Source organism: Chiloscyllium plagiosum, unplaced genomic scaffold, assembly GCF_037043375.1.
Source record: "Chiloscyllium plagiosum isolate Xiang-an unplaced genomic scaffold, Cpla_swu_hap1 HiC_scaffold_42, whole genome shotgun sequence".
In the NCBI taxonomy this organism is placed as follows: Eukaryota; Metazoa; Chordata; class Chondrichthyes; order Orectolobiformes; family Hemiscylliidae; genus Chiloscyllium; species Chiloscyllium plagiosum.
The window spans coordinates 20,051,480-20,073,404 of record NW_028270180.1 but is presented as its reverse complement, the minus strand read 5'-3'; the positions used below and the strand labels follow the sequence as shown (position 1 = coordinate 20,073,404).

The following is a 21,925-nucleotide window of genomic DNA, read 5'->3' as shown; positions in this document are numbered from 1 at the left end:
CCAGCTGAGGTCAATCCAGTGGCTTATGCAATTGTAACATGATTTGCTTTTGTACTCTATACTCCTATTAATGAAACGTTAATGGGATGGCTTGGTGCATCTATTTTACTGTATTACTAGTCTCTGGACTAGTAATATGGAACCTCAGATTAATGCACTGGGGATATGGGTTTAACCAGGAACATTTGGGAATAGAAATCTGCAGGTTGTTAAAAGCTGAGAAAGCCCTCCAGGTCAGGTGATAAAGTTACAGTGGGGGCCTGAGGTCACTGTGAGGCAATGACAGCCATGGGTAAAGGACCCGAACAGTTTTGGGCGGCTCTCCTTGCTGCCTGTTAAAATCATGGACGGTGGGCATTTCCAGGGATGTATAGGTCAGTCAGTCCAGTCTGTCTGCCCACTCAGTTTGAGTTGAGCTAATATGGTTTAAACTGTATCTCCCCTCCCCCTGACCATTCCCACTTTAAAATTTTAAAGGGATAGCACCGAGGGAAAGACCTTCAGAAAATTCCAGTGAATTCTGTTCATAATTTTCCTTCCTTTTGTGATTTTTAAGCTTTGAGGGAATGTGATTCATTAGTCCCGAAATGGTGCAACTTGTGTACATGTTTCGGCATGGTGGTTAGCACCATGGTGGTTAGCTGCCGCATAGCACCAGGGACCCAGGTTTGATTCCACCCTCAGGTGACTGTGTGGAGTTTACATATTCTCCCCGTGTCATGTGTGGATTTTCTCCCATAGTCCAAAGATGTGCCAGTTCGATGGATTGACCATGCTAAATTGTCCCATAGTATCCAGGGAGGTACAGGTTAGTTGGATTAGCCATGGGAAATGCAGGGTGACAGGTATAGAGTGGGTCTGGGTAGGATAATTAGTGTGGGCTGAATGGCCTGTTTGTACACTGTCAGGATTCTATGCTTCAAATCTCCTTTAAACTACAACACATTTAGTATGTGTCTGATACTGCAACCGATATTTAAATTCTTTATGCATTCTTTCAGGTTGGGATTCTGGAGGTTTTCCCTTGTGTTTGGGAGGATTTATTGGGGTGACAAAAGTTGATTTTTTTCACTGACACCTTCTCACTCACTCCATGGAACTCAACGGCCATGGTGATGGCAGTCCCAGAAATGGGTACCATTACTGACCGGGACTGAGGCAGCGAGCTGAATTCCATCTCGTGATGCCTGGTCAATTAACAACAGGAAAGCACCGGGTCTATCCAATCATAAATGGGTCTGGCAGCTGGTTAGAGATCTCTGTTGTTGCCGCCATTTTTGAAACAGCTCCTTGACTGCTCAGGTCTGGACATGGACGTCTGGAATGTCAGCCATGACTAGACAGCGAAGCTTGGCTGGGAGCCCAGACACCCATTCTGCCCAGGAAACACCTGAGCCCCCTCTTGATTTAGAGTCATGGCTGTCTGATCCCTGTAATCCATTTCACAATCTTTAATTAAGGGGTTTCAAGTGCCTGCAGTTTAAGTGATTGAAACTTTGAAAACTCTGGGTGATTGACACTTTTATTGCCTTCAGCAGAAGGGAGCTTTTTATAGTGGAAACTTTTGAATGCGGGACTTTTTTTTAGATTAGATGTGATTCCCTACAGTGTGGAAACAGGCCCTTCGGCCCAACCAGTCCACACTGACCCTCCGAAGACTAACCCACCCAGACCCATTTCCCTCTGACTAATGCACCTAACACTATGAACAATTTAGCATGGCCAATTCACCTGACCTGCACATCTTTGGACTGTGGGAGGAAACCGGAGCACCCGGAGGAAACCCACGCAGACACGGGGAGAATGTGCAAACACCACACAGTCAGTCACCCGAGGCTGGAATCGAACCTGGGACCCTGGTGCTGTGAGGCAGCAGAGCTAACCACTGAGCCACCGTGTCACCCATTCTTTTTAAAGTTTACACACATTCTACTATCATTATAGTGTTGATTGTTTCTATGTGGTCTATGGAAGGTGAATGGGAATGGATTGACTTTGGGAGGGCTGAAGACTTGGAATTGTTGGAGGCATATGTTGATGGCTGGTGGTGGTGATGAGGGGGCTGGGGGTGTGGTGACATGACAGCTGTGTTGGTAGTTAAAGAGGGCATAACATTGGGAGGCACAAGGCCGACTTTTCAAGCTTAATTAAACTTGAAGGTTTTGAGACGCCGGGACCATAACCCCTTATAAAGCTGACCCAAATCTAGGAAAACTGCACTGGAGCAGGCTACGTCTATCTCTGCCCAGTCAGGACTGCAGGCTGCAGTTTAGCCCAACTTGCAACCTTAAGGGGTCCCATGAATAACAGAAAACCCAGGATTGCAGCTGGGGAATTTAGACCTGGCCTTCAGTTTTAAAAGAACTCCCAACTTAGCAAAGAAATCCAGGTCAAAAACACTATCAGACATATGCAACTGTGACTTGACGACTTGCTAAAGAAGCACATTTCACCTCCTGCTGTTTCTTTACTGTGTAACCTGCTTCAGTTCTCTCCAATGCAGTACCATCATCCATTAACAGTACGCCCTTACCAAATTCGGCCTTCTCCTCCAGCCTCATGTCCCATTCAAACAGTCTTCAGTAAATTCCACCCAGAGTAGGCCAGTGAGTGACATTGGCCTCTCCCACTATTACAGTACTGGGATAATTCCTGATATTTAAAAAGGACTGACCTGACCGAGTAAACCTGGGAATACCAGTGCTGTGGAAACTAAGCAAGGGCGAGTTGAGAAGAAACTAGGCCGAGGATAGAATGCACCAGAGACATGGCAGAGGCAGAGTGAGGTGAGACATTCAAGAGGGACATTCGGATGATTATTCGGATAGAAACAGGGCACTGGTGTATGGGGAACGGGCAGGAGTTGACGCTAAAGTGATAGAACCAGTGCAAGCTCAATGGGCCAAATGGCTTCTTCTGTGCTATAACAATTCTCTGATTCTGACTCTCACTGTCTCATTTTGAGACAGATATAGTTCCCGGTGCTAAAGGGATCAAGGCTAGGGGGGAGAAAAAAGGGACAAGGGACTGAGTTGGATGATCAGCCATGATCGTATTGAATACTGGAGCTGGCTTGAAGGGCTGAACGGCCTACTCCTGTCTAGTGATTGGAACGAGGTCAGCCAGGTGGACCTCATAGAATGTGAGTTCCTTGACTGGGGCTGTTAACCTGGCCCAATCAGGGAGCCCTGGCTGACAGACAGAAACAGGGCGAAAGTGAGGACTGCAGATGCTGGAGATTAGAGTCAAGAGTGCGGTGCTGGACAAGCCCAGCAGGTCAGGCAGCATCCGAGGAGCAGGAGAGTCTGCATTTCGGGCAAAATGTTTGCCTTTGCCCGAAATGTCAATTCTCCTGCTCCTTGGATGCTGCCTGACCTGCTGGGCTTTTCCAGCACCGCACTCTTGATTGATAGAAACAGGAATGTCAGGGGCTGGCTCTGAGCTAGCTGGGTCAGTGTCACATACCGTGCACATGTCAGTAAAGGCTGACTTGGTGACAGGATACCAGCCTCTGTGGAGTTATTTCATTTGTTCCTACTGTCTATGTTTCTATGAATTATTTTGAAGCAGACGGTGAGCCACAACATTTCAGAACTGGCCTGGCAAAACCTGACTGTACATTGTAAGTGCCTATCCCAGCAAATTCGGCCCTTGTACAGGTCACTGTATTCTGGAGGGAGTTGGGTGGGTAGGATCCCTACCTCTGGCCCAGAAACTCTTGGTTCAAGTCTCACCTCAGGACCCGATGGTGACTGAAGCTAGCTCACAACGCAGTCACACAGTTTGATTATAGCAAACCCGAAATCCTGCTAATGTGCTTCCGTCGGCCAGTAAGCCTGGCAGGTTTTCCTGTCCAGCCAAGAACCATTTACTAACTGCATCACTGCAGCATCTCCCACATGAAAAGACTCTGTGACCAAACCTCTCCTTGTTCTGAAGGTCTAACAGACACATACCATAACTCTTTACAGTCTACAATTTTAATTGATTTTAAAGCGTAACATTTGAACATCATTGCCTTTAAAGATTTTCTTCAAGAACAAAATGTGATCAATAAACTCTGAAAAATTATAACATAACTTTTTTGGATTTATCTTGTGGATCTTTACAGCTACAGTGCGATTTTATCATTTTTAACAGCAGTTCTAGCCATTACACCAACCTTTTATAGTTATTTTCTAACCAATCTGTTCAGAGATATTATTAAACACTTCTGAATGGGTGGGACATGAACCCAGATCTCCTGGTCCAGAGGCAGAGCCGCTACCACTGTACCACAAGAGCCCTCACCATCCTTTTGCATAATTCAAGCATAATAAATACGTGTTCAGGATGAATACCACCTTCTCTGCTCTTTTCTCAACACTTAAGTAGCTCTTAGTATTGACCTTTCACGAGGTTTTTCGGCTATTTAGAGAAGCATATTTTTCAGCTATTTAGAGTGAAAACAGAAGTAGAACAATTATGGATAAAATGTGGCACGGTTTTCAATTCATTTGTCTCATGCACTAAATCTCTCCGCTTCTGTCAAAAGATTTTGAACACCTTTCAGTTCTGAAGAAGACTCGACATTTAAAGCTGTTTCTCTCTGCCAGACCTGCTGAGTTTCTCCAGCCCTCTCTGTACATGTTTCCGATTCCCACATCCGCAGTATTACGGATTTTTACAGTGTTCACGGTGGCCTTACTTACTAGTCTTTCGTTACCATGACATTTAATGGCCAGTGGAACACGTGGCTCATGTGCTTGCGCAACCGCTTAAGCTCACTTGTGTGAAATACTGTCAGTACAGGGGAGGCACAGCCTGGATAAAGTAGAGTGACTGTAGACAGCTTACCATCTCGAGACATTCCCACTGTCAAACACTTCTGTAATCGGCAGTGCTGGCATCGATTGCGGCTTGTTCGGTCGATGAGGCAGTTCTTTTGTCGAGGGCATGAGTAGGTAGCATTGCTCTGTTGGCTTCTCCTGAAGAAACCCTTCGGTACAAATAAAACATTCACGTCAGACACAGTCTCACACTAAAATCCAGCTTCACCCTCTTTATGGACAGACTCCAGTTTCTATTCTTTGTTCAGCATTGTCAATATGATAAGGCTACAGGACTACTGGGGTGGCACGGTGGCTCAGTGGTTAGCACTGCTGCCTTACAGTGCCAGGGGCCCGGGTTCGATCCCAGCCTCGGGCGACTGTCCGTGTGCAGTCTGTACACTGTCTGCGTGGGTTTCCTCCAGGTACCCTGGTTTCCTCCCACAGTCCAATGATGTGCAGATTAGGCGGGTCAGCTATGGTGAACGCAGGCTTACAGGGTCTGCGTGGGATGCCCTTGGGAGGGTCAGTGTGGATTCGATGGGCCAAGTAGCCAGCTCCCACACTGTAGGGATTGGCCATGCTAAATTGCCCACAGTGTCCAGGGACGTGCAGGTTAGGCGGGTCAGCTATGGTGAACGCAGGCTTACAGGGTCTGCTTGGGATGCCCTTGGGAGGGTCAGTGTGGACTCGATGGGCCGAGTAGCCAGCTCCCACACTGTAGGGATTCTATGTGAAAAGGCCATTCAGCCCTTCGAAGCAGAACCAATCCAACTGGTACATGGACTCTCCAATTCCTGAAGAAGGGCTTATGCCCGAAACATCGATTCTCCTGTTCCCTGGATGCTGCCTGACCTGCTGCACTTTTTCCAACAACACATTTTCAGCTCTGATCTCCAGCATCTGCAGACCTCACTTTCTTCTCCAATTTAAATATCTATTTGAGAAGTTGCTTCTCCAGGAGAGTCTAGGACCCTGAGGGTGGAATCTCAGAACAACAAGTCGCGCATTGAAGACAGAGAAGAGCAGGAATTTCTTCCCTCAGAGGGACTGAAACTGTGACATTCCTTACCACAAAGGGCTGCCAAGGTTAGGTCAGTCAGGATGTTCAAGGCTGAGACAGACAGATCTTTCTAATCAGGAAGGAAATCAAGGGTTAGGGGGAAAAGGCAGGCAGGTGGAGTGGAGGGTTATCAGATCACTCACTGAATGGTGGGGCTGACTCGATGGTCTTATTTCAGATTAATTTGTTACTTTTCTTGGTAAATTATTCCAGACACTTTTTTTACTCATTAAAAAAAGAAAACTGTCACACACGTCGTTTTAAATCTACTTTCACTTAATTTCAATGCGATTCAACTTAAGAGTCCGAGAGTTGTACATTATGGAAACAGACCCTTCGGTCCAACTCGTCCACGCTGACCAGATATTCGAACCCAATCTAGCCCCATTTGCCAGCATTTGGCCCATATCTCTCTAAGTCCTTCCTAATCATGTACCCATCCAAATGCCTTTTAAATGTTGTAATTGTACCAGCCTCCACCCCTTCCTCTGGCAGCTCATTCCATACACGTCTGCGTATAGGAAGGGTTTGGAGGGATATGGGCCGGGTGCTGGCAGGTGGGACTAGATTGGGTTGGGATATCTGGCCGGCATGGACGGGTTGGACCGAAGGGTCTGTTTCCGTGCTGTATGACTATGATTCGAAAACTCTATTTCCTTCTTCAAAGTATTCGGTGTACCAGCGTCTGCCAGACTCTGAATTCCACAGATTCATGACCCTTTGCTTGAAGTAACTGCCCGTCATCTCTGTCTAAATCTGTCGGCCTTTGTCCTAAACCTATGACCCTCTTCTTCTAAGTTACCCCTCAAGGATAAACATCCTCTCTATGTTTAGATTAGATTACTTACAGTGTGGAAACAGGCCCTTCGGCCCAACAAGTCCACACCGACCCTCCAAAGAGCAACCCACCCGGACCCAATACCCTACATTTACCCCCTTCACCTAACACTACGGGCAATTTAGCGTGGCCAATCCACCTGACCTGCACATTTTTGGACTGTGGGAGGGAATTGGAGCACCTGGAGGAAACCCACGCAGACAATGTGCAAACTCCACACAGACAGTCGCCTGAGGTGGGAATTGAACCTGGGTCTCTGGCGCTGAGAGGCAGCGGTGTTAACCACTGTGCCGCCCACTATGTCTACTTTGTCAGCCCCCTTTAGCATCTCATATACCTCTCATCCTTCTAAACTTCAAAGAATATTAGTCTAAACTGCTCAATTTCTCATGTCTCAAGCCTTTCAGCTCTGGAATTAACTGAGTGAACCTCCACCGAACTGCCTCCAATGCAATTACATCCTTCCTCAAGTAAGCATACAAAAAGTTATCACAAATAAAAATGCATGTTATTGTAAAAAGCCTTGTGACACAGATTAAAAGCTGGGGGAGGCAGGAGAGAGACAATGAGGATAACGGGATAAGACTATGACCGATAGGGTCATAGAGAGAGTTGCATTCCCTTGGCTTCTGTACAGGGAGCAAAACCTTGCAGCTGATTTACCACTGAATGTGGACAAAAGATAGAGAGCAGTGCATCCAACTATGAAGATGACACCGATGGTCCACAGCACACTATGTGAACGAAAGTAGGATGCTACACACAGCCAAAGTTGGAGAACTTAATGTCCTCTCTCAAAGCAAATTTGGAGACAAGATAGTTTGGGTTAGTGTTAGGGTTTGGGTTAGGATTAGGGTTAGTATTCGCGTGAAGGTTAATGTTAGGGTGAGGGTTGGGGATGGAGTTAGAGTTGGAGTTAAGATTGGGGTTCACCTTAAGGTTATAGTTAGGATTAGAGTTTATTTTAGGGTTAAGGTTAGGATAGGGATATAGTTAGGGATTAGAGTTAGGGTTAAGGTTAGGATTAGGGTTGGGGTTCAAGTTAAGGTTAGAGTAAGAGTTAAGGTTATGTTTCAGGTGAAGGTTCATCAGGCAGGATAGGGTCCGAGTTAGATTTAGGATTAGGGCTAAGATTAATCCGGCAGGATAGGGTCAGGGTTAGATTTAGGGTTATGGCTAAGGTTAATCAGGCAAGTTAGGGTCAGGATTAGGGCTAAGGTTAATTAGGCAGGACAGAGTTAGGGTTAGGGGTAAGGTTAAGGTTAAACAGGCAGGATAGCGTTAGGGTTAGGGCTAAGGTTAATCAGGCAGGACAGGGTTACAGTTAGGAGAGCACAGCAGTTCAGGCAGCATCCGAGGAGCAGCGAAATCGACGTTTCGGGCAAAAGCCCTTCATCAGGAATGGCTTCCTGATGAAGGGCTTTTGCCCGAAACATCGATTTCGCTGCTCCTCGGATGCTGCCTGAACTGCTGTGCTCTTCCAGCACCACTAATCCAGAAATCTGGTTTCCAGCATCTGCAATCATTGTTTTTACCACAGGGTTAGTGTTAGGGCTAAGGTTTATCAGGCAGGACAGGGTTATGGTTAGGGCTAAGGTTTATCAGGCAGGACAGGGTTAAGGTGAGGGCTAAGGTGAATCAGGCAGGACAGGGTTAAGGTGAGGGCTAAGGTTAATCAGGCAGGACAGGGTTAGGCTTAGGGCAAAGGTTAATCAGGCAGGACAGGGTTAGGCTTAGGGCTAAGGTTAATCAGGCAAGACAGGGTTAGGGTTAGGGCTAAGGTTAATCAGGCAGGGCAGGGTTAAGGCGAGGGCTAAGGTTAATCAGGCAGGACAGGGTTAGGCTTAGGGCTAATGTTAATCAGGCAGGATAGGGTTAGGCTTAGGGCTAAGGTTAATCAGGCAGGACAGGGTTAGGCTTAGGGCTAAGGTTAATCAGGCAAGACAGGGTTAGGGTTAGGGCTAAGGTTAATCAGGCAGGACAGGGTTAAGGCGAGGGCTAAGGTTAATCAGGCAGGACAGGGTTAGTCTTAGGGCTAAGGTTAATCAGGCAGGACAGGGTTAAGGTGAGGGCTAAGGTTAATCAGGCAAGACAGGGTTAGGGTTAGGGCTGAGGTTAATCAGGCAGGACAGGGTTAAGGTTAGGGCTAAGGTTAATCAGGCAGGACAGGGTTAAGGTGAGGGCTAAGGTTAATCAGGCAGGACAGGGTCAGGGTTAGGGCTAAGGTTAATCAGGCAGGACAGGGTTAAGGTGAGGGCTATGATTAATCTGGCAGGATAGGGTTAGGCTTAGGGCTAAGGTTAATCAGGCAGGACAGGGTTAGGGTTAGGGCTAAGGTTAATCAGGCAGGACAGGATCAGGGTTAGGGCTAAGGTCAATCAGGCAGGACAGGGTTAAGGTGAGGGCTATGGTTAATCTGGCAGGACAGGGTTAGGCTTAGGGCTAAGGTTAATCAGGCAGGACAGGGTTAAGGTGAGGGCTAAGGTTAATCAGGCAGGACAAGGTTATGCTTAGGGCTAAGGTTAATCAGGCAGGACAGGGTTAGGGTTAGGGCTAAGGTTAATCAGGCAGGATAGGGTTAGGCTTAGGGCTAAGGTTAATCAGGCAGGACAAGGTTATGCTTAGGGCTAAGGTTAATCAGGCAGGACAGGGTTAGGGTTAGGGCTAAGGTTAATCAGGCAGGATAGGGTTAGGCTTAGGGCTAAAGTTAATCAGGCAGGACAAGGTTATGCTTAGGGCTAAGGTTAATCAGGCAGGACAGGGTTAGGCTTAGGGCTAAGGTTAATCAGGCAAGACAGGGTTAAGGTTAGGGCTAAGGTTAATCAGGCAGGACAGGGTTAAGGTGAGGGCTAAGGTTAATCAGGCAGGACAGGGTCAGGGTTAGGGCTAAGGTCAATCAGGCAGGACAGGGTTAGGGTTAGGGTTAGGGTTAAGGTTAATCAGGCAGGACAGGGTTAGGGTTCGGGCTTAGGTTAATCAGGCAGGACAGGGTTAAGGTGAGGGTTAAGGTTAATCAGGCAGGACAGGGTTATGGTTAGGACTAAGGTTTATCAGGCAGGACAGGGTTAAGGTGAGGGCTAAGGTTAATTAGGCAGGACAGGGTTAAGGTGAGGGCTAAGGTTAATCAGGCAGGACAGGGTTATGGTTAGGACTAAGGTTTATCAGGCAGGACAGGGTTAAGGTGAGGGCTAAGGTTAATTAGGCAGGACAGGGTTAAGGTGAGGGCTAAGGTTAATCAGGCAGGACAGGGTTAAGGTGAGGGCTAAGGTTTATCAGGCAGGACAGGGTCAGGGTTAGGACTAAGGTTAATCAGGCAGGCAGGACGTGCCAGATGGAAATCCTGCCACCTGTGGGCCTCTGCCATGATTACGATCTATCAGGAAAGACCCATGGATAGCTTTCCTGTCCTGCTGCGAGTAAAAGGCCCAAGTAGGCAACTAATGCCCACTTAATGGTCTCACCCCCAACTCCCCAAGGTTTGCAAAAGGCAAAGCTACAGAATTCGCAGTCATCTGCAGCTGAAAGTGCAGATGCATTTTGATCTCCTCATGATGCCACAGGTGCCAGTCTTTGGCCAGTTTGATTATTGTGTGTGAGATGAGGAACCAGCTGAAGATTTCAGATAGTGCAAAAACTATGGGCCCTGACAACACCCTGGATTACAGGACTGAAGGTTTGCGCTTCAGAACTAATGATACCCATAACTAAACCGTTCCTGCACACCAACATGGAACGTTACCCTGATAAGGCCTGGACATGGTAAATAGGACAAATCGAATCCTGCAAATTAACACTCCACCAGCCTTCTCTCGATCACCAGCAAAGTGATGACAGGTATCATCATCGACAGTGCGATCAAGCAGCACTCACACATCAATAGCCCACTCACTGAACTCAAACTGGGTGCTGCCAGGGCCATCTTGATTCCTGACCTCATTATAGTTTTAGTCCAAACATGTTCTAAAGAGCTGAATTCCAGAGGGGAGGTGAGAATGATGGCCTTTGACCGATACGTCACTGGGAGAGGCATCAATGAGCCCCGGCAAAACCAAAATAAATGGAATATTGGCATGTCCTAGGTTCAACCATCTTTAGTTGCTTCATCAAAGATGCTCTCTGCATCATAAACCCTGAGGTGGGGATGTTCACCAATGATCGCACAATGTTCAGCACCATTTGTGACTCCTCATGTACTGAAGCAGTCTGTTCAAATGCATCAAGACCTCGACAAAGCCCTGATGGGTAACACTCATACTACACAAGCATCAAGGAGGCAATGACCATCTCCAAGAGAATATCTGACTATCACCCTTTGCCTGTCAATGTCATGACCATCGCTGCATCCTGGGGGTTACCATTGACCAGAAGCTGACCTGGACTGTTCATATAAATACTGTGGCTACAAGAGCAGGTCAGAGGCTGCAGCAAGAACTCAATTCCTGTTGCCCCAAAACCAATCCACCACTTACAGGCACATGCCAGGAGTGTGAAGGAATACATCTGGATGAGTGCAGCTCCAACAACACTCAAGCAGCTCAATACCATCAGGGATAAAGAAGCCCAACATATTGGCACTACATTGATCACTCTCAACAGTCATCCCTATCACCAACAGCAGTGTGCACCAGCTCCAGCACGCACGACAACAACTCACCAAGGTCCCTCCAACAGCACCTTCCAATATTGTGACCTCTACCACCTACTTGAAACCCACCCCACCTCCCCCCAACTCTCTCTCTCTCTCTCACACACACACACACACACACACACACACACACAAATTACTCTGACTTGGTATCACTGGGTCTAAATCCCTCACAGCATCAGGGATGTATATACACGATATGGGCAGCAGCAGTTCAAGGACACCTTGCTCTCAAGGGCAATTAGGGATGGGCAATAGATTCTAGTCTTGTCAGCGATGCCAACAAACTGTGAATAATCAAATAAAAAGAGCAAACTAGTGCTTGAGAATTCTGATGTGGAGATGCCAGTGTTGGACTGGGGTCAGAAGTCGCACGACAACAAGGTTATAGTTCAACAGGTTTATTTACAACCACAAACTTTCTGAGCGCGGCTCCTTCGTCAGAGGAAGTGAAGAGAATTCTGAGGGGGTCTCACCTTCTGACCAGTGAAAGCCTATTCACCATTGAAAAGGCACAAGTCAAGAGTGTGATGCAGAACTTCACATTTGTCTGGATCAATGCCTCAAAAGGCCCATTGCTATGTTAGAGAGAGCAGTCCCCTTCACCAGCATCACCGGCCAGAAATGGCTGATGCCTGTACTGTATACAAGATACACTGCAGGACCCCACCAACAGGACTCTCCAAACCTACAACCTCTACCATCGAGAAGCACAAGGGCAGCAGATGTGCAGGAACACCACCACCAGGAAATTCCCCATCACGCCTCACCCTGACTTAACACCATATCATTGTTCTTTCACTATGGTTGGATCAAAATCAAGGGAGAAGCTATTTCCAGTAGCAGAGGCAGTCCATAAAAAAGAAAGAGGACCAGTCCTTGAACGGAAAGGTAAGCCATTTACAGTGGAGGACAGGGAGTGACTTTGCCCATGGTAGTGGAAACCCAATACTGAATCCCCAAAATGTCAAAAGAGGGAGGTTTGGATTAGACTCTGCCTTTTTATAGCCAGAGACACCAAACACAGAAAAACTGTGAATGCCAGAGAACTGAAAATAAAACATAAAATGGTGGAGAAACTCAGTAGGTCTGGCAGTATCCGTGGAGACAGAAACTGAGTTAACATTTCAAGTCTGGTATGATTCTTCCGGTATGAATCTGAAGAACGCTCATATTGGTCTCAGAACAATAATTTTACTTCCCTCTGGCAGGGAGGAAGTGATAAGGTAAGGGAACCGTGGTTTACTAAAGAAATTGTATCTCTTGTTAAGCGGAAGAGGGAGGCTTATTTGACGTTGAGACGAGATGGTTCAGGTGAGGCGATGGAGAGTTACAGATTAGCTAGGAAGGATTTAAAGAGAGAGTTAAGAAGAGCAAGGAGGGGACATGAGCAGTCTTTAGCAGGTAGAATAAAGGAGAACTCTAAAACTTTCCAAAGGTACGTGAGGAATAAAAGGATGACTAGGGTAGGAATAGGGTCAGTCAAAGACTGAAGTGGGAAGTTGTATGTGGACCCTGTGAAGATTGGAGAGATGCTAAATGAATATTTCCCATCTGTTTTCCCTCAGGAAAAGGAGAATATTGTAGAGGAGAAGAATGAGATACGGGCTATTAGAACAGAAAGGATTGAGGTTAGTAAGGAGTAGACGTTATCAATTCTAGAAGGTGTGCATGTAGGTAAGTCTCCTGGGCTGAATGGGATTTATCTAAGGATTCTCTGGGAAGCTAGGGAGGAGATGGCAGAGCTTTTGGCCTTGATCTTTGAGTCGTCATTGTCTACAGGTTTGGTACCATAGGACTGGAGGATTTCAAATGTTGTGGCGTGTTCAAGAAGTGCAGCAGAGATGACCCAGGTAATTATAGACCAGTGAGCCTTACATCTGTTGTAGGAAAAGTTTTGGAAAAGAATATAAGAGATAGGATTTATAATCATCCAGCAAGCAACAATTTGATTTCAGATAGTCAACATGGTTTCGTCAAAGGCAGGTCGTGTCTCACAAACCTCATTGAGTTTTTTGAGAAGGTGACCATGCATGTAGATGAGGGTAGGGCAGTTGATGTGGTATACATGGACTTCCATAAAGCTTTTGGTAAGGTTCCATATGGTAGGCTGTTGGAGAAAATGCAGAGGCATGGAATTGAGGGTGATTTAGCAGTTTGGATCAGAAACTGGCCTTCTGTCATAAGGCAGTGAATGGTGGTTTATGGAAAATATTCAGCCTGGAGTCTGGTTACTAGTGGTGTGCCACAAGGCTCTGTTTTGGGACCACTGCAGTTTGTCATTTTTATAAATGACTTAGACGCAGGCATAGGTGGATGGGTTAGTAAGTTTGCAGATAACGCTAAAGTCGATGGAGTAGTGGACAGTGTGGCAGAATGTTGCAGAGTGCAGGAGGACTTGGATAAACCGCAGCACTGGGCTGAGGGGTGGCAAATGGAGCTCAATGCAGATAAATGTGAGGCGATTCACTTTGGGAAGAATAACAGGAAGGCAGAATACTGGGTCAATGGAAAGATTCTTGGTAATGTGGATGTGCAGAGGGATTTTGGTGTCCATGTACATAGATCCCTGGAAATTGCCTCCCAGGTTATTATCTTTGAGGAGAAAGTGAGGTCTGCAGATGCTGGAGATCAGAGCTGAAAATGTGTTGCTGGAAAAGCGCAGCAGGTCAGGCAGCATCCAGGGAACAGGAGAATCGACGTTTCGGGCATAAGCCCTTCTTCAGGAAACCTGGAGATCAGAGCTGAAAATGTGTTGCTGGAAAAGCGCAGCAGGTCAGGCAGCATCCAGGGAACAGGAGAATCGACGTTTCGGGCATAAGCCCTTCTTCAGGTTCCTGAAGAAGGGCTTATGCCCGAAACGTCGATTCTCCTGTTCTCTGGATGCTGCCTGACCTGCTGCGCTTTTCCAGCAACACATTTTCAGCTCCCAGGTTATTAGTGCTGTTAAGAAGGCACACGGTGTGTTAGGTTTCATTGGTAGAGGGATTGAGTTCCGGAGCTGTGATGTCATGCTGCAACTATACAAAACGCTGGTGCGGCCGCACTTGGAATATTGCGTACAGTTCTGGTCGCCCCATTACAGGAAGGATGCGGAAGCATTGGAAAAGGTGCAGAGGAGATTTACCAGGATGTTGCCTGGTCTGGAGGTAAGGTCTTATGAGGAGACAAGGCAGCTAAGGGAGGATTTAATAGAGACATACAAGGTGATCAGAGGATTAGTTAGGGTGGAAAGTGAGAGTCTTTTTCCTAGGATGATGATGTTGGCTTGTACAAGGGGGCATAGCTACAAATTGAAGGGTGATAGATTTAAGACAGAAGTCAGAGGCAGGTTCTTTACCCAGAGAGTGGTAAGGGCGTGGAATGCCCTAGCTGCCAATGTAGTCAACACAGCCACATTAGGGAGATTTAAACTGTCCTTGGATAAGCACATGGATGATGATGGGATAGTGTAGGGGGATGGGCTTAGATTAGTTCACGGGTCGGCACAACATTGAGGGCCGAAGGGCCTGTTCTGCACTGTATTGTTCTATGTTCTGCATAGCTGCCAAACAATGATGGGTCTGGGAAAGGCAGGCACAGGATGTGGAAAGGAATATAATTTTCCCAATAACTTACAGTATCTGCTGGAATCGACACAATCAGCCCAGTACTCATCCCCATTCCACCACATCTTGGTCTAAACAAGACTGTGAACCAACGTCTGGTCAAAACTTCAAACAAAAGCACTGTCTGACAAGAATCAAATATGACAAATCTAACTGAGCTCTGGTCATTCCTAATTCTGTCAGCGAAATACAATATTCTATTGTATTTTTAGGGTGACACTGCTGTCTAACTGCTGCCTCACAGCGCCAGGGACCAAGGTTCGATTCCAGCCTCGGGTGACTGTGCGGAGTTTGCACATTCTCCCCGTGTCTGCGTGGGTTTCCTTCGGGTGCTCCGGTTTCCTCCCACAGTCCAAAGATACGCAGATTAGGTGGTTCGGCCATGGGAAATTGCCCACAGAGTGCAGGGATGTATAGGTTAGGTGGGTTAGCCATTGGAAATGCAGGGCTACAGCGATAGGATTGAGCGTGGGGGCGGGGGTGGGGTGAGTCTGGGTGGGATGCTTTTTTGGAGGGTCAGTCTGGACTCGATGGGCCAAAAAGCCTGCTTCTGCAATGTAGGGATCCTATGATATTGGCCATGTCAAGAAGTGACATGACACCAGGTCATAGTCCAACAGGTTTATCTAAAATCACAAGCTATTGGAGGGCTGCTCTTTCATCCCCTCTCTTCACAAAGGGTGGGGGGAGACTGCCAACGTAGCTTTGTCCATTGACTAGTAATATGGAAGTTCAAATTCTATCACAGTAGGGTGGCTCAGTGGTTAGCACTGCTGCCTCACAGCTCCAGGGAGTTGGTTCAATTCCTGCCTTAGGCAATTGTCTGTGTGGAGTTTACACATTCTCCCCGTGTCTGTGTGGGTTTCCTCTGGGTGCTCCAGTTTCCTCCCACAGTCCAAAGATGCGCAGGTCAGGTGGGTTGGCCGTGCTAAATTGTCCATAGAGTCCAGGGACATGCAGGCTAGGGGGGTTAGCTATAGGAAATGCAGGGTTACCGCGATAGTTGGGGGGGGGGGGGGGGGGGAGGCGGATGGCCTGGGTGGGATGCTCTTTGGTGGGTCAGTGTGAACCCGATGGGCCAAATGGCCAAATTCCTCAATGTTGGGACCTGATGAGACAACAAAAGGGAGGACTGCAGATGCTGGAAACCAGAGTCTAGATCAGAGTGGTGCTGGAAAAGCACAGCAGGTCAGGCAGCAACCGAGGAGCAAGAAAATCGACGTTTCGCTATTCCCGATGAAGGGCTTTTGCCTGAAACGTCGATTTTCCTGCTCCTCGGATACTGCCTGACCTGCTGAGTTTTTCCAGCACCGCTCTGATCTGATGATATGGGCCAAGAGGTCACATGACACCAGGTTATAGTCCAACAGGTTTATTTAAAATCACAAGCTACTGGAGCGCTCCGAAAGCTCATGATTTTAAATAAACCTGATGTCATGTGACTTCCAACATTATCTGCGCCTCCCCATCATGAGATGGGCAGTAGATATGGCACCAGACTGTGGTGAATGCAGAGAGCTCTGATTACAAATAAAAACGATGAGTTCAAATTTGACTTTGTTTGGCCGACTGATAATATCAGCTAAATGAATTGACACTAACAGCTAATTATCATACTGATCTGCCCCAATAGGCCCATATGTTTTAATTAGTTAGTCACTGGCTGTTTAATTAGGGGAAAAGGCAGCTGTCAGCTGTCAAGCTGTTTCTTCCAAATGTGCATTTGCAGGGGAATAGCCCGTGACTGGCGGGGCCGCTTTATTCTTAATACAGCGGAGTGATTTATCATCCCTCGTCTTTAATGGCATGCCTCACTAAATCCTTCTGTTTGTATTAAATCCTGTGTTGATAGAGTAACAACAATATCAGAGCATTGCAGAGGCTTCCTCACTGAGACGGTAATGAACAGTGAAGCATTGGTGAGGTGAAGAATGAGGAAGCTGTTTTCAATCGCTCGGAGTTTGTTCCCCTGGCCTGCCGATCACAGCCACCCAGCAGATGCACTTCTGACAACCCTACCTCTTGAGTTTTATTTCTTATTTTCCTAACTTACTCTACATAACACATATACATAGTGTAAGGCACTCTCTCCTGACCTGTTGTTAAAATGGGGATGAAGGAGCAGCACTCCAATAGCTTGTGATTTTAAATAAGCCTGTTGGTCTATCGCCTGGTATCATGTGACTTTTGACTTGAGCCATATCATCGGATCTCTACAGAAGCAGGCCATTCAGCCCATCGAGTCCACACTGACCCTCCAAACAGCATCCCACCCAGACTCACTACCTTCCCCACCCTATCGCTGTAACCTTGCATTTCCCATGGATAATCCACCGAGCTTACATATCTTTTTCTCTCTGTTTTTTTGAACCGAGGTTCTTTGTACCTAAGGTAGTGCTGTGTGTTGGGATATTGCACACTTTTCCTGTGCTCCTGATCTTCTGTACACTCGAGTACACGTGACAATAAGGCGAAAGTGGGTACTGCAGATGCTGGAGATTAGAGTCAAGATTAGAGTGGTGCTGGAAAAGCACAGCAGGTCAGGCAGCATCCGAGGAGCAGGAAAACTGACGTTGTGGGCAGGAGCCTCTCATCAGGAATGAGGCTGGGAGCCTTCAGGGTAGTGAGATAAAAGGGGAGGGGGGTGTGGGGCTGCGGAGAAGATAGCTAAGAGTGCAATAGGTGGATGGAGGTGGGGGTAAAGGTGATAGGTTGGAGAGGAAGGTGGAGGGGATAGCTGGGAAGGAAGATTGGCAGGTAGGACAGATCATGAGGAGCTCCACCCCGGAAGTTCCCAGCCTCATTCCTGATGAAGGGCTCCTGCCCGAAACGTCGATTTTCCTGCTCCAAGGATGCTGCCTGACCTGCTGTGCTTTTCCAGTTACCACTCTGATCTATACGTGACAATAAACCTAATTCTCATTCGCCTCTCCTTCCCCAATTTCACCTAATGGCTTGCAGTCCTCAAGCTATTGTCTGTACCGGATTTAAATTTGCTTTTTCCACTTGTTTGATTTTATCAAGTCAGTTGTCAGCTTTCAGGTAGTATTCTCGCCCTAGGGAGAGCTGAACACAAGTTGACAGCAGCACTGAGGAAATGCAACACTGTCAGAGGTAGCAAGGCGTCGTCACTGTAAGAAGAAGGTGGGAATTCTCTCTGGTATTCTGGACAAAACCTGACCCTCAATCAGCACCATTGCAATCAGGTAACTGCTGTGTATCTTGCTGTGTGTAAATTGAATGCCGTGTTTCCAATGTTACAACAGTCACTATATTCTAAGAGGATTTACCATTGAATCCCTACAGTGCGGAAACAGGCCTTTTGGCCCATCGAATCCACACCAACCCTCCGAAGAGTATCCCACCAGGATCCATGCCCTTCTGACTAGTAACCCTGCATTTCCCCCTGACTAATCCACCTAACCTACACCTCCCTGAACACTATGGGCAAGTTAGTATGGCCAATCCACCTGACCTGCATCTTTGGACTGTGGGAAGAGACCGGAGCATCCGGAGGAAACCCACGCTGACACGGGGGAGAATGTGCAAACTCCACACAGAGAGTCACCCTGAGGCTGGGATCGAACCAGGGTCCCGAGCGCTGTGAGGCAGCAGTGCTAACCACCGAGCCACCTGACTTCATTGGTCATTATGCGTTTTGGAATGTGGTGAAAAGAGTGGGGCATAACACCGAAGGTTCCCTTCTTTGATTCAGTGCCTCCTGAACCTTTTCCCACAGTGATCCCCACCTCAAGTTTTGAAAACTGTCGTGACCAATCATTGTCCGACTGGATTGTTTGAGGGAGAAACGGGATCCTTTTAGAGTGAGAGCACAGCTGATCTCACTCAGTTGTAGACCCTGTGACTGCATCAGAGCTTGGCACTGATCGCACAAACGCAGAAGAAATAATTCTGACAACCCAGGTATCCCGAACCAGGGGTCACAGTCTACAGGTTACATTTTAGACTGAGACGAGGAGAAATGTCTTCATCCTGAATTTCTGTGGCATTCTCTGCCAGGGAAAATCAGAAGAAGACAGATATAATTCTTCGGGCAAAGGGATCAAAGGGTATAGGTGAAAAAGTGGAAACAGGGGAGTGAACTGGATAATCAGCCATGATCGTACTGAATGGTGGAGCAGGCTCAAAGGGCCAAATGGCCTAACTCCTGCTCCTTTTCTCTACCTAAAGTTTTAGCTCGTGATCCTTAGCCCCAGCTTTGATTGATTGATTTATTTATTGTCATGTGTACCGAAGTACAGTGAACAGTTTAGTTTACAAGCAGCACACACTGATCACAGTAAGCAAGGACATACAGACCAAAAGACTTCGACAGAAGCATACAGGTTACATTGCACAGGGCATCCAAGAGCAATCAACGTTAGCAAGGTCAGCATTATTTGAGGTTAGAGTCCATCCACCAGTCTAATAACAGCCAGGAAGAAGCTGTTCCTGACCCTGTAGGGGTGTGTGCGTTTAAGCTTCTGTACCTAGTGCCTGACCGAAGAGGTTGTAGGAGATCATTATCGGGGAGCGATGGGTGTTTGATGATGTTGGCAGCCTTTCCACGCCAGCGAGTTGTGTAAATGGAGTCCATGGATGGGAGGTTGGCTTCTGTGATGGTCTGGGCTGTGCACACCACCTTCTGGAGTTTCTTACAGTCCTAGGCAGAGCAGTTGCTGTACCAGGCCGTTATGTACCCGGACAGTATGCTCTCAACGGTGCATTTGTAGAAGTTGGTCAGGGTCCTTACGGACATGCTGAATTTCCTGAGCCGCCTGAGGAAGAAGAGGTATTGTTTTACCTTCTTGACCATCGCATCTACGTGGGGTGTCCAGGACAGGTTGTCGGTTATTGTCACTGAGGAACTTGACGCTCTCCACCCTCTCAACCTCAGTTCCGTTGATGTAGATGAGGGTGTGTTCTCCTTTTTTCTTATTAAAGTCAAAGACTAGTTCTTTAGTTTTGCCAATGTTGACAGAGAGAGCTGTGGTTGGGTCTGTCCCTGTGACAATATTGACAGATAAAGCTGCATGAACAGTGATCTCCCAAAGCCAGTGCTGATTGGGTGCTCAGTGTATGCAGCAGGTCCACACAGCTCCCCCTCAGCACACAACAGATCCAGGACACGCCAAGGAGTGAGGGACACTGGGTACAGTCTGGGCTTGGGGACACTGTTAAAATGGCAGGCCCAAACAATTTTAGGAGGTTTCAAAAGAGAGATGGATATATATTTGAAACTGGTGAAGTTAGAGGGCCACTGAGGTTGAGTTGGAGAGTTGAGCTAGCTGGGTAGCTCTTTCAGGAGCTGGTGCAGACATGCTGGGTCAAATGGCCTCCTTCAGTAATGTAAAATTCCATGATACTAACTTGTATCTATATCATACCTTTAGTGTAATAGTCACTAAGATGCACCAAAGAGCAGCCAAGTAAATTTAACACCAAACCACACAAAGATGGAAGTGCTGATGTTTGGTCAAACAGGTAGGTTTTAAGGAGTCCACAGTCATATTCATAGACTGTTTGCACCGTGGTGGGGGAGAAACAGGGACTTTAGTCCTGAGTGCCACACATTAAGGATGACGTAAAGGCAATAGCAAGGCTACAGAAAAGATTCACGCAAGTGGTCCTAGGGAAGTGGAACCTCAGCTGTGAGGGTTGATTCAGAATCCCAGACTGATCTCCTCAGGGAGAAGAGAATTAAGAAGAAGTAATTTGATGGAAGATTTTGAAATCAAGAGATCTGGGCCGACTGTATATCGCCATTCCTTCATTGTCATAGAGTCCTTCGACTGGGACAATCTATCCATCTTAGGACAAGCCAAACAGAGACATGCATGAGAAATCCTAGAAGCATGGCATTCCAACTGGAACTCTATCAACAAACACAGGGAGTTAGACCCCATCTACCACCCCCTGAGAGAAAGACAGGAAATGACATCACCCAGAAAATGACATCACCACTGGAAATGACATCACCAACCCAAACATATCAATTGAAAGCAGGAATCATGTACACTGCTTCGCCTGAGGCCCAATGAAGATGTTATCTAGTAGGGTGACGAAATGTCTTCAGCTTAGCGAGCAAACCTACATCCAGAACTCAACCTGAGCTACAAATCTACTCAAAACTCGCTAAGACCAAAATGTCTGTCCACACTAACCCCATTTCTCTGAACTTGGCCCCATATCCTTCTAATACTTTCCTATCCATGTATTTGTCCAAATGCCCTTTAAATGTTGTTAATGCACCCGCCTCAACCACTTCTGCTGGCAGCTTATTCCATATGCGTACCATCCTATGTGTCAAAAGGTTTCCCCTCAGGTTCCCTTTATTCTTTCCCCTCAAACCTTAAACTGATGCCCTCTAGTCCTTGATTCCCCAACCCTGGGAAAAAGACTGAGTGCATTCACCCTATCCATGTCTCTCATGATCTTATCCACTTCTATAAGATCCCACCTCAGTCTCCTATGCTCGAAAGAAAAAATGTCCTACCTTGTCCAACTTCACCTTATAACTCAGACCACTCAGACCTGGCAACATCCTTATAAATTTCTTCTGTACTCTCTCCAGTTTAATAACATCCTTCCTATAGCAAGGTGACCAAAACTGAAGTGCGGCCTCACCAACGTCCTGCACAACTGCAGCGTAACTTCTCAACTTCGATACTCAATGCCCGACTGTGACTCCACGTTCTGAGAACCATGCACCTGAACTCCAAGGTCGCTGGGTCAAAATCCTGGCTTTCCCTCCCTCAGGGCATTGTGGGTCTGCCCACAGCAGGTGGACTGCAGCGGTTCAAGATGGCAGCTCACTACCACCTTCTCAAGGGGCAACTAGGGACGGGCCATAGATAGTGATGCTCACATCCCAAAAATGAATCAAAAAACGTCGCCAGGGAGAAGGTGTTTCCAATGTCGGAAGGTTGGTGCATCAAAGAACAATGATTTACGGTATTAAAC

The 21,925-nt window shown here is 47.1% G+C and overlaps 1 protein-coding gene across 2 annotated transcripts in view; it reads right to left on the bottom strand.

Annotated features, from left to right (window-relative positions):
- Positions 1-21,925, bottom strand: part of LOC122542619 (nuclear receptor ROR-alpha A) — an 873,418-nt gene that overhangs the window by 54,728 nt on the left and 796,765 nt on the right. For both annotated transcript variants that reach the window (XM_087982159.1, XM_087982160.1), the window contains one exon: positions 4,837-4,978. In XM_087982159.1, coding sequence (XP_087838285.1) covers positions 4,837-4,978 — 142 coding nt within the window. The remainder of the gene's footprint in view (positions 1-4,836; positions 4,979-21,925) is intronic.